Consider the following 13,177-nt stretch of genomic DNA (forward strand, 5'->3'; position numbering starts at 1 on the left):
GATTTTCCTATTTTTTTAATGATTATAACTTTGACATCTATGCAACCAAATATAATAACGAATAAAATGTTGGAATTTTCCAACTTTGATATCTTAATTTATGATAATATAAGACAACTTAGAGAAACAGAAGAAATGAAAATGGTTTTATTTTTAACCCTAATATGATTTTTGCTTTGTCATGTTTACACTCCATGGTGGAATGGTTTCTTGAGGCTAATCTGTAAAACCAATTCTTCTTTACTTCCTTTTTAATTCCTTATTTTATAATAGCCTAGAGATCATTCAAACAAAACCTCTAATAGTAAAATTCAAGGACCCCTGACTTTTTGAAAAAGTTGAAGAGGGTCTAAAAATAAGAAATCACAGTGACAAAGCCATGTTATCTCCTCAAAAATAATCAAGGGTCTGGCTAACGTCCCATTTGTGCTGGAAATAAACCGCATGTTCTGTGTTCGGGGTTCCTTTGGGGCCCTGGAAACCCAGAGAGCCCAGCACCCATGTCTCCTCCCAGCATGAGGTAACGCCCTCTCTGCTCCTGGAGATAAAAGTCTTGCTCCTCTCCTCGCACGGTCAGGAGTCCATGAACACATCATCGCCCCCGCAGGCGTCCCACCCTGTCCATAACCCTGCATCAGCCTTTGCTCCCATGCTTTGAGTCCGCTCCGGTCGGAGACAGCTCACCATGTCCACCGGCTCCCTCAGCGATGTCGACGACGAGCTCCTGGACGGCATCCTCAAGTTCGCCTCCTCGGGCAAAGACTCCAACGAGAGCACGGAGGACAGCTCCAACTGCGAGGGGCCCTGCGCAAGCGACGAGCGCAGAGACGCGCCGGGCAAGAAGAGGAAGACCGGGTCGCGCAAAACGGCGCCCAAGGGTGTGGCGCCGCAGCAGGAGGGCAAGCAGGTGCAGAGGAACGCGGCCAACGCGCGGGAGAGAGCCAGGATGCGCGTCCTGTCCAAGGCCTTCTCCCGGCTGAAGACCACCCTGCCCTGGGTACCATCGGACACCAAGCTCTCAAAGCTGGACACGCTGCGCCTCGCGTCCAGCTACATCGCGCACCTCCGGCAGATACTGGCCAACGACAAATATGAAAACGGATATATCCATCCTGTCAACCTGGTGAGATGAAACACATCTGGTAGTTTATGAACAGAATGCTATTTTTTCTTTCTTAAGATTCATTAGATTTGGCCCAATATTCTGAAGAAAGAGTGAATTATTTTTTTCCAATGGCTTTATCTCATTTACTCAGTTTAATTTTCAAATAGAGGTTTCAAAGTGATAAGGGTTGGAATGTGGCCTTCACACAAGGCCTCCACATGTCTCAGCACCAAGGTGAGAGTCGTGTGTGATCATTAAGCAGGTGCATGGATGGGAGTAAATACTCTCGTCCTGATTGGTTTATAAAAACAGACATAGACTTACCAATATTCGATTTGCATGATCAATAATCAATTCACAGAACAAGAAATACAGGCCTCCGATGTAAAGCAGCGAATAAAAACACAATAATATAGAAAAGCTCTTGTGATTAATTCTCTTTGAACTATCCTAGCAGAACTTTTATTGTGATATAGAAAATGTTTTTAAACCAGGTCACACCATTATAAAGTTATTTAGAACATATTTATTAATATTATGTATATTTCTGCATTAACAATGTAGTACTGGTGATATAGCTCAAAAAGCAATACCCAGAATTCAAGTAAATTATTGAGACAATTTCTTTTTATTTTATTATTCTTTTACTCTTTTCTCTGTTTGCGTGTTTGACCTAACCTGGTGGTGTTCTCCTCCGCAGACGTGGCCTTTCATGGTCGCAGGCAAACCGGAGAACGAGTTGAAGGAGATGCTGAACGCGACGAGGTTATGTGGAACAACGGCCTCGTGATGCAGAAAGACGGACACCTCCACGGGCCACGTTTGGTTACAGGAACGATGCTTTTTCCAAGAGAAAGAAAGAAAAGAAAACAAAGGACAGAACATTAACTGAAACCCGTCTCATCTCTGCAGACTCTGAGTGGGAATAACGCGGAGAGAGTGCGTCCTCTCTCTCTTTCGTTCCCGTATAAAGCCAAGCTGAATTTATTTAAATGCATAATGTCTCTCATTGTTGTCTTTGCTGGTTCAAAGATTAACGTGCATTAAATTGCTTTTTGTTGTTGTTGTTGTTAATACTCTGCAGATGCATTTGTACTGGTGCAGACCTGTTCTGGCAGCTGCATTACGATGGATGATGGCTGTGCGCAATTACGCGCGAATTTTCATATGGTTGTACAGATTACATGTGTATAAATATATATTTGTACCACTTTTACACCTTGTGTGCTGCATGTCTTTTGTTCCCACCTTTCTCTTAGTGTTGTTTTTGTTTCTGTGTGTGGGCCGACGCTCTGACCTGACCTCTCTCGTCAGTCCACTCCGTCAGAATCAGCAGAACCTGAGCACCAACAAAGCGCAGATAAGTCTCCCTCTGTTGTTTCTAATAGATAACAGTAGACGCCGTGGTCATTACGCAAACAAACATTTGCCTTCAGAGATTATCTGGGACCCTAACATGCAACTTAAGTTCTGGAATTATTTAAACAAGTCCCCATAAAGTTGGAGATGTAATTTGGAAATCCCAGAGTAATTTAATTGAATGTTTAAGAATGTCAGACAATTTTTAGGCCTATGTGATTAAAACAATGACTTCATATTTTTATTTAAAAGAAAACTAAAAAACGTTAGGTGTACACATAATCTATTTAGTGCTTATTGGAAAGTTTATATTCAGTATTAAGCCAATCAGAGTTGAGCCTCGTGAGGAGCAGTGTGAGTTATGTCCCGGGACCATTTTTTTTTTTAAAGCTGTAGAAAAAGTGCGCGCTGAGCTTTAATCCCGCCCAGACCAGTTGTTTTAATTCGCTCGGGTTATGACCGCTGTGTTTACATCACGCAGACAGTTATTTATGCAGTCTGACACACGCCCCCCCTCCCCCCTCTCTCTCCCCCTCTCTCTCTCCCCCTCTCTCTCAATGTGGTTTATTGGGATGGAGGTAAAGGACACTGCTGAAGATGTGTGGACCTTGGACTGTACATGGATCAACATGTTTTTGGTCCAGATCTTTGCTCTATCCCTCCCACACTCTGTCACTCCACCCCTTGACCTGGCTACAGTTTATTATTCATGTTTTAATCCAGAACTCATCCTCCGAAACACATACATTTACCATGTTTTAGGGAGTAGCTGAGAGCTTCTTCTTTACACAATACGCATGCATGTAGCACCAAGTTGTGGAATTGCTTATTGCTTAAGGTACTTTCCTCAAGTAGTTTTCTGATACTTTTATTCTATATGTGGGATTGTGTCTTTAACCCAAAATTAGCTCTAATATTCCTAGAGTCAAGATATTTTACAGCAAACTCGGCTCAGGTCACTTCGGTAACAGCCCAGGTCATGGTTTGCCCTGGAAAAACACTAAAATGTAGCTTATAGTTATGCTTCAGTAATGATAATCCAATTATACAATAATCTATTATTGATTTGAGAAGATTAGTATTTGCTTTTGAGACTTTGAACCTAGACCGCCGCCAATGATCGTTCTTCTTTGTCCTTTACCATATCTTTAGTTTTTTGGTAATTTGTATCAGGTGTTTTTCTTTGCTTAATCTTGCTCACAATCAAATAAACTAACAAATACAGATGGAAAAATAACCTCCTTAGTAAAGATGATAATCCTGCACTTCTTATCAGGTTATTGTAACAGAAAAAAGAAGCACAAAATGATCGATTGAATAAATGTTTCCATATTAAGCTGACAGCCATTCACATTCCTGACATTTCATTTGTGACTATGGAAAATAGTCCTTCAAGGACCTCTAACTAGTTTTTTTTATCTGTTTGACACCAAGTTCTTCACCAACAGATTTCCCATCAGTTGTCATTATGGTATTCCCATTAATATTCACCAGTCAAGTTGTACTGTTGCTTTACTCATTAAAGCTTCTCTTCACCGACAATAGGAAGGATGATGTTGCATGTTGGACTTTTAAACACACTTGTTCACTTCGTGCATAAAGGACACTACCACGTATCCTTCAACAGCAACAATAAGATTGAGTGCTGTTGTAATAAAAGAGTCCCACCGACATCTCTTCAAGGACCCGCACCTAATACATCAGCGGCGGTGTGGCAGAGGCCTCGCCGCCAACCCAAAGGGACCACCGTGGTGAAAATAAACTTGGCCGCCTCTCCCCTGGGGCCAGCTGCAGAGAGAGAGAGAGAGAGAGAGAGAGGAGGAGATAGAGAGAGAAAGAGAGAGAGGAGGAGAGATAGAGAGAAAGGAGGGAGGGCCTCTGTATGAGAGCAGGGCCGGGATTCCCATACTTGCTAATTGTTTTGTTGGACAACTGCCCAAAACTGTGATGTGAAAAAGGTCCGGAGACGGAGGGGAGGACAGAAATCACACTGTGTTCCAGCTGATCCCAACATGTCGGCCCTCATTGTTCCCTTACTACTGACACTACTTTATATTGGCATCACTGTTTACCAGGGCTGATGTGGTCAACCCAGTGTGATATCACAGGGGCTTCAATCGACAGTTTACACTGTACATTCCGACCCCTCTCTCTGGGGCTGTCTACACATTCACATCACACTGATATCTCAGCTATGGACGTATACAGCTGCATTCTTTTTTTCCCCCTTTGGATCAACTTTAAAGGTTTTGTATTATGAAGATGTGATTCTGAAGATCTCCTCATGCCCTCAGCGGAAAAAGGTTACATCACTTTATACTTCACATGTCATTTTACTCCCTTCAAGCCTCTCCCTATTCTCCTTGATGCAGCTATTTGTGCATGTAGCCTATGGCGTCCTCAGACTGCCACCTACTGGATCAAATATAAAAGTGTTTTTGGAAAAATCTTCGGCCCTGTCTGTCAACCATCACTCATGGGAGCGTTCTTTAATGACTCTGAAAAATAATTAAAACAAAACAAAATTACACGTTGCTGTGTTTCCTGTAAATGGCATTGTGATTTGACCCTCAGGGCCACCATACAAAACACTTTAATAAAATTATACTATTCTCAGATAACGGGTAATAAAAGTGTTTTTATTTGGATGAATATAAACACTCATTGTTCTTATTTTACATTCTCTGACCAGATCATTTTAGCACTTGTTACAATCATCATTTGATTTTCATTATGTGTCTGACATTGGTGAAGACCTTGCTGAACTTCAGAACTGCTGGTGAACTGTGAGGCCCCACGATTTCTGAGTCCTTCAAGGCAGCATGAAACGCCCCCTTTGCGTTGTCTTCGATTATAAGATCCACTTGTTGCTCAGTAGCGTGTGGCCCATATAGTGTATGGGTCGTCCAACCTTCGTTGTAGGAGCTGCAGGTCGTTTCTGTTCACAGTCACTCTGGCTTGTGTGGTAGAAAGCTCCACTCTGTTGTTTCCGAGCTCCACCTTCAGCCCTTCTACTTGCCTCTCACTGGCCTCCAGCCTCACACTGAGACCTGTCACTTCTTGCCTCAGCTCTTCTCCTTGCATTTGACTGGCATTCAGTCTCTTCTCCATGTCAGCGTGATCCTGCCTCAGCTCTTCTCCTTGCATTAGACTGGCATTGAGTCTCTTCTCCATGTCAGCATGATCCTGCCTCAGCTCCTCCCAGCGGGTTTTAGTTTGGAGAAGGCCCAACTCCTGCTCAGCTGCCTGTATCTCTGCCTGCTTCAGCCTGGCCTGCATGTTCCTCAGCTCCACCTGCAGCTCCACCACCATGTGTCTGAGACTGCTCCCCTCTGTCAAGATGTCAGGCTGGGTCTTGTCCTGAATCACCGTCTCAATTAATTCTTCCACAGGAATAGGCACTGAGGCCACCAGGCAGAGCCACGAGAACAGCAAAACTGAAGCTGCTCTCATAATGCTGCAGTGACGTCTCTTTAGTTTAAAATGGAGGTGCCTGTGGCTTGGCTCCTTTTATAGGTGAAAGCAGCAGCATGTGTGTTTACTGTATAAAGGTGACATGGCACAAAGGTATTATCAACAACAGGCTGTTACAAAAGGTCATTTGAGCCAATTCCAGATAGTCCTCAGGATATCTGTCAGTACTGGTGGCTGTTACATGCAGGCAAAGGCCCCATTGATATTTAGACATAGACTTTCCTGTACTTTTAATTTGATCTGATTATTTTATAACAAAATTAATAAATAAAACTCATTGCCATCTGCTTTCATTTGGGGCTCATGTCTGCAAAACTGTCATTAGTGCTCTTACCTGAATCCATTGCTAAGACCTCTTAGCAAAAGTGTGGTATATTTGATCAGTGTCAAGAAGACGTCAGTGTGGGGATGATGTCTGCAATTATTTCAATTTGTAGTTGAATAATTATATTTGGTTTTATCACCATTTGGGATTCCTCCATGTCCATCATCTCTCCTTGTCAAACTTGATACCAGATTGCACTGTTTAAGTAAACAGTGCATGGAAAACACATGCAACAGTTCCCAAACTCAGCCAAACACTTAACAGGGCAACAAAACATCTGGTTTTTATGTATGTCAAGGAGAATATCCATATAATTTCATACAACACTGAAATCATGACGTTGCATATTTAGACCTGAAGGGGGCAGCCTTACAAAACCAGTCTATCATATTTTGTATGGCAGGAGAAGGATGAATGGAGATAATTAAACATAAACTTCTCCTCAACCACAGCCTCTAGTTGTGTTTTCACCAACTATTCAAATACACAATGGTTATCCAGTGATGCACAATCTCAGATATCACAGAGCTATTCCCATCACTTACTGTTTAGTCATCTTTAGTATCTCTTTAAACCAGTAGATGGCAGAAAAGGATCCCCTATGATGAGAAGATGTGTGTTTGTGTCAAGAAAAGCAGTTAGGGCAAAAAGTAGAGGGTCATATTCAGGGTTAAGTGAGAACACAAGTGAATAATAAATAAAACTGCATGTTTGATGTAAGATGATGACGGATCACAGCGTAGAAATGTCTGAAACACTAAATTTATGTAAATGATTTGGTGAAAGACAGCCGACCGCCGTGACCAATTTGTCCCTGGTGCTTTTTAAAAGATTAGACACAGTCGGTGCTGGACGCCAGTGTGCTGCTTTAAATTATGTAAATGTCCATCATGCATTTAAACAACTGGCAGACACGCTAACGTGACTGAGGTTGGGCAGCAGCTGCTGGTGGTGGCAGCTCGTGTCAGGTGGCATTGCCGCCTGGGCAGCCTGGCACGGTGGCCGGCGGGGCAGGGGGAGATGCCAAAGATAGCTGGGGCCTGTTCAGATCACCTACCCATGTTTGTTGGCATGCCCGCACTCCTGTGTGTGTGTCATCATTGGCATCAGTAAGTGATTATTAAAAGGAGCAGCAGCAGGTGCCTGCCACGAGACCCCTGGCCTTTACCTCAATGCAGGGGACGTCTCTGGGGCCAAGTCTATGTCCTCATCTCCCACTCACTTGTCTCCCTTGACGTCAAGATGGCAAGATTTGGATTTTGGTGCCAATGTTTTTTTACTAAACTTGGCAAATCCAGTTTTTTCATTATGCACCTGCAGCGTGGAATAGCAGAACAATCTAATCCTAGAATTTGAGTTTCTAATCTCACCATATTTTACCTCTAGCTGTTCTTCTTTTAGTTAATTCATTCAATATTAGTAGATTTATTAGCTTGAAATAAAAGTTTATGTAGTATATTTTTTCCCAATGCTTTTACGTTTGCTCCTGTTTTTACCATTTTGCTTATTTTACTGTTACTTATTTGTTTTTTTCATGGTCTATTGAAATGTTTTGTTTATTTTCTGTACTCTGCTATATTGCAAATGAGGCTTCTTTTATTCCCAAGTTATAATAAAGGTTGAATGAATGAACTGATGAATTTTGTGTAGCTTGAATTTATTTTACCTCATAAACCCAATGGCTGAGTGATTCTTCCTCTGTCGTCTTCATGCTAAGCTATCTGTATTTTTGCATCAGCTGCATATGTAACAGTATACAGACATTACAGTTTTATCAATCTTCTAATGAAAAAAGATTCCTTTAATCGTGTAAACTTGACATTTATATTCACAGATTTTTGTGGAAATTCACCTCAAAAGCCATCTGACGTTACTTTTTTAAAAAGTTATATACGCTTAATGTTTAAAAGTGATGTCACAGCCCTTCTCTCATCACAGACACATCAAAGCTCAGACAACACGACTCACAAACACATATCTGTCAGGCAGACAAGTAGAACGGATGAATTCTCACTCCACCTTGCACGGGTGCTTTCATCCATCCTCCTCCTCTTGAGCCAATACACCACACAGGAGTGAAAAACAATAAATTTCACGTGCGAAAACCCAAACACAAGCTCAGAAAGGCGTTTGTGTCTCTTGCCTTGAAGTCCACACACAGATTTATGTCGCTTACAGTACTTTACATTCAGCAGACTGTGAAGGAATTTGACCCCAACATGGTGGCTGTCAGCTCGGGCCGGGGCGATTATGTTACAATAAATAAAATCAATATCTATGGACTCTGAGATTGCACTTAGAGTGGAGAAGACATTTTTATCTGATGTCTGGGAGACTAAGGATGGATGGTTGATTTTTATTGCAGCCGCCTGGTTGGTTGTTGGAGCTGCAAAAGAAAAACAGTAAATTCCTTGAAAGCCTTAGACTGGTGGGCTTATAAAATATAGTATTGTAATTGGAGGGTTTGGGGCTTAGGGGTGTTAATAGTCAAATGCAATTTGGGATTAAAAAACAAGAAGAGGGCAAAGGAGGTCTCCTACACACACACACACACATACACACACACGTATCCATGCTGTAAGAGCAGTGTTAGTAGAAGGAAGGGGCGCCTGACTAAATGATGTTTTCCCAGGTGGGCACAATTACCTACGTGTGGAGTATGTGTGTTTCCGAGCGTGCGTGCCCAAAAAGCCTCAGTACCTGTGTTTAAGTGTGTAAGTGTGTGTGTGTCTGTGTGTGCACAAGAATTATCCTTGTGTTGTTTTTAGAGGATTCAGGTCTATTACAATTAGGAAGACATGAATCAAAGTCCAGCTCCCGCAGTCCCTCTCCGCAGACCACTCACAGGTAAAGAGAGAAACCGTCTGCGGAACAGCTGAGAGGCAGACGGCTTCCCGATGCCTTTTTCTTAATATTACCACTTAAAATAATACTGCGCAGACAACTGTGATACCCCAGCAGCGTCCTGGGTTTATTTAACAAGTGGCCATTCATTCCTGGTTGGAGCCGAGCACTCACAAAGCCAGAGGGAGCAGGATGATGATGGGTCACTGCATAGGGGAGCAGAACACAAGCTCTCACTGTTGAGTCCTGGAGTTTATGAGAAGCCGTAGCTAATCCTTGGTGTGTGTGTGTGTGTGTGTGTGTGTGTGTGTGTGTGTGTGTGTGTGTGTGTGTGTGTGAGTATGGGAGTGATAAGAACACCTGCTTTAGTGCTTATCGAATTGGGCTGGTCGAGTTTGTTGAGTGTGTGTGTGTGTGTGTGTGTGTGTGTGTGTGTGTGTGTGTGTGTGCGTGTGTGTGTGTGTGTGTGTGTGTGTGTGTGCATGGGCAAGTGGGGGCCTCATGCGCATGTTCCATCAAGCGAGCATGCGTCTCATTATAAGCTGAAATCATTCACAGGTGACTTTTTGTTTATTTGATCTCAATTAGGCCTCCGCCTCTTCCCACATGGAAATCTGACCAAGACTTAAAAAAGGCAAAAATCCCCCTCTTCTATTAATTCCAAGCAACGATCCAAGGGTTGCGGTGAAGAAAAAGAGGAGTAAAAGAAGAGGAGAAGAAGAAGAGGAGGAGAAGAGGAGAAGAGGAGGAGAAGGAGGAGGAAGAAAAAAATGGATTTGAAAAAAAACGCGCCTGCCCCAATGGCTGTAACAACATGCCATTTTTTATCCACCAGAATGGGAACACCCCGGAATACCAAGCACACATGGGTTCAATTATTAGCCGATGGAATTCCGCAAAAAAGTAAAGTCGGCAATAAGGAAAATATTCCTCTAATCTGGGGTCTTCCTCAAGCTGGGTGTGAAGGAAATTTAGGGGGTCCCCATTTTTAATTGGGACCAGATTTGACCACCCTATTGAAATGGTGCTCGGAAAGGTTTTTTTTTCTTAAGCAGGGTTATTTTGATGAAGTAAAGGGGCTATTTTGGATGTAGGTGAATAGATGCCTGATTTTTCGGAGGGGGTTTCTGCAAACCAGATCGGACTGCCTCGGTGTTATAAGAAGCAGATGGACGGGACGGAGTAAAGAAAACAGCGGGTCCCAAAAGAGAGGAAGAGAGAGGGTGAAATATTGAGAGAGTCAGCCGTAGAAAATAATGGATATGAGAGAGAAGATAACACGTTTTTAGGTTTAACCTGATAGATGAAAATATGTGAATGTGAGAGATCCACAGTATGATCCCCCAGTATCTTAATGAGTTGCACACACCAGTGCAGACACACACACACACACACACACACATACACACACACACACACACACACACACACACACACACACACACACACTAGTATTTCGACAGGTGTAATTGGTGAGCAGAGTGACGCAGTTCTCATCGGCACTGACAGCTCTGAGAGGTGGAAACTGCTGCACACAGACAGACTGACAGGTACAGGGAGTAGGAACGACTCAAATCTTTGAGTCCCCTGCTTTAAAATGGGGAAATAACACAGACCACACAACACTAAGGCCTGAAAAACGTGCATGTTCGATGGAGAGCAGAGGGAATTAAGTCCAGTTGAATTTAGTTCAACTCAAACCTTATGTTTCCCATATTCCCCGATATTTATAGCTGCCCACCGACTCCCATGCCTGCTCCTATAGTGGACGCAGAGTATGACCGAATATCAGCCAGGTTCTCGGCTTTGAGCACAAAGGCGACAGTGCATAGTCATAGTACAAATATTGTTGTTGACTTGGCTCAGACTAAAGGCTCGTGCACGCCATCAGGAAATAGCAGATTCACTTGTCACATGACACGTCGAGTTCCACCTTGGCGAATTAAAATCTGTACATTTCTTCCAAGTAACGTCAAGTCAGTTAATTCAGTGGTTTGTAGAGAGTATTAAATCAGGAAGCATGTTAGAAATACGTTTTTGCATAATCTCTGTGATAGTAATAAACTATCTGAAAAGAAAAACTGAATAGAAAAAGTTTATCCCTGCTTGCTCTGAGCCATTATGTGTGGAAATCACATGTTCTCCCCGTAACTCTGTGGGTTTTCCGTGGACTTTCGGTCGGTGGGTGTGAATGTGATGGTGAATGGATGATTCTTTGTCTCTGTATGTCGGCCCAGCTAACTCCCAGCAACCCTCAGAGGATAAGCAGCACAGCTAATGGAAAAACTGATGGATAGATGAATTGCTGTATAGCCAGGATACATTTCTTCCCTTCAATGATTCTCTATTAAATAAAATGATAAAGAATCATGCAAGAATCCTTCCGTGTCATTATCTGTTGTGACCACGACTAAGAGGACAACTCATTGGGGAGGTAGCAGGAAAAAAACAAGGTTAATACAACGAACTCCAAATGTGAAGGAGCTTTTGTTTTATGAGAGAGAAACAACCCAAAGGGGATTCCTAACTAAATAAAGTAGCCCAGTGTGACACTTCCTCTATTATCCGTGCCTTTAATTCCAACCGGGATGCATCTTTCGTTTTATGGTTTGAATTTATTTGTGTCCGCGCGTCACCGGGAAAGATAAAGACGCACTTTCCCTAGACCGCGAAAGTTGAGTGTTTCCTCGGCAAGTTTGGAGTGAGTTCTCTGGGTGGGAAGGCCTCAGCCACCATGTCCATCCGTTCTGCCTCTCCATCCCGTCCCTTCTTCTCTAGATGCCATTTGTCCACCTTGGTACTCCGATGCCCTTCCGGAGAGAGACGCGGATCGGCTTTCTTCCCCCCGCGGCCCCCAGTTCCCTCCACCATGCATTTTTAATGGACACACTCGTGCAGCGGACAAATGATTTTTATTTTTGACAGGGGAGGGCTGGCTCTGGTTACATAGGGATGGAGAGAAGAGTGAGCCAGTGAGCATGTACCCGGGGTGAGCACAGCTAAGAATGCACACACACACACACACACACACACACACACACACACACACACACACACACAAATACACACTATGGATGCAACTGATAAAGTCAAGAATGACCCCCGCGTTGCCATAAGACCAGATCTGTCATGATATGGACAATCTTGATATATCATGTATTGTATGTTATTTGCCACATGCTTTTCAAAACATACAAACACACACAGAGCACCTCCCTACACACACTCCCTCTACTTATCCTAAAGTGGTTGATTAATTCACCACTTGGATTAGGATGGGCCGAAGTCCAGGACGATGAAAGAGGCAAGCAGCCCACCAAGGCCTTCATTAAACCAGGATTAGAGCCAGTCTAAACCCATTAACTCTGGCTTAAAACCACTTTAATTCCAATCAAATCAGAATTAAAATTCACACTGTGAGACTATGTGCATCCTACACATTGTGATGGCAGCCTGCTGTGTCTAGCCCTGTGTGTGTGACTGGTGTCTTCCATTAACTGAGGGAAGAGGGGTATTACTGAGTACTCTTAATAGAAACTATAGTATTACCAATAAAGGGATATTCCCTTTAGTAGTAGCAGGGAGGAGGGACAGAGGAGTGATGAGTGAGTGAGTTAAAACTTAGGCTAGATGAATTAATCTGTACATAATACTGTACTCGCTCACTGGACTCAGCTGTGGCTCAGGGGGTAGAGAGGGTCGTTTATTCACCAGGGGTTCAGTGGTTCAATCTCCGAATCCTCCTGCCCACAATCCAAAGTGCCCTTGGGCAAGATGCTTATCCCCCAAACTGCCTCTGGCAGCTGCGCAACAGTCTGGTGTGTGATGGAAAGAAGCTGAGTGTTGTAAGAATGTGTGTTTGAGTTAGAGTGTGTATACTCAACCCAATCCTGTTGGGGTCGGACTGGGTTCGGACAAAGAATTTAAATAATGTTCGGGTCAGGTTTGGTCACTTTGGCTGGGTTATCCACTTAATTTTGTACACTCCATGTGCCTGGAAAACCTCAGGCTCTGGTCGGGTTGGTGTTGGACTCGGTATGATTTCTTCTTCGGCTTGGTACAGATACATT

General features: G+C 43.2%; 1 protein-coding gene across 1 annotated transcript; it reads left to right on the forward strand.

Annotated features, from left to right (window-relative positions):
• Nucleotides 1–549: 549 nt before the first annotated feature.
• Nucleotides 550–2,321, forward strand: tcf21 (transcription factor 21). The gene is made up of 2 exons (XM_053445749.1): nt 550–1,123; nt 1,806–2,321. The coding sequence occupies exons 1-2, from the start codon at nt 686–688 to the stop codon at nt 1,893–1,895; spliced, it is 528 nt and encodes a 175-aa protein (XP_053301724.1). The 5' UTR covers nt 550–685; the 3' UTR covers nt 1,896–2,321.
• Nucleotides 2,322–13,177: the final 10,856 nt, after the last annotated feature.

Source organism: Pleuronectes platessa, chromosome 17 (genome assembly GCF_947347685.1).
Source record: "Pleuronectes platessa chromosome 17, fPlePla1.1, whole genome shotgun sequence".
Taxonomy (NCBI): domain Eukaryota; kingdom Metazoa; phylum Chordata; class Actinopteri; order Pleuronectiformes; family Pleuronectidae; genus Pleuronectes; species Pleuronectes platessa.

What these genes read in the sequence shown, in the direction of transcription:
- tcf21 (XM_053445749.1), top strand. Translation starts at nt 686, where the DNA reads ATGTCCACCGGCTCCCTCAGCGATGTCGACGACGAGCTCCTGGACGGC. An exon ending in ATATCCATCCTGTCAACCTG is followed by an intron (nt 1,124 to 1,805) that starts GTGAGATGAAAC and finishes TCTCCTCCGCAG; the next exon opens with ACGTGGCCTTTCATGGTCGC.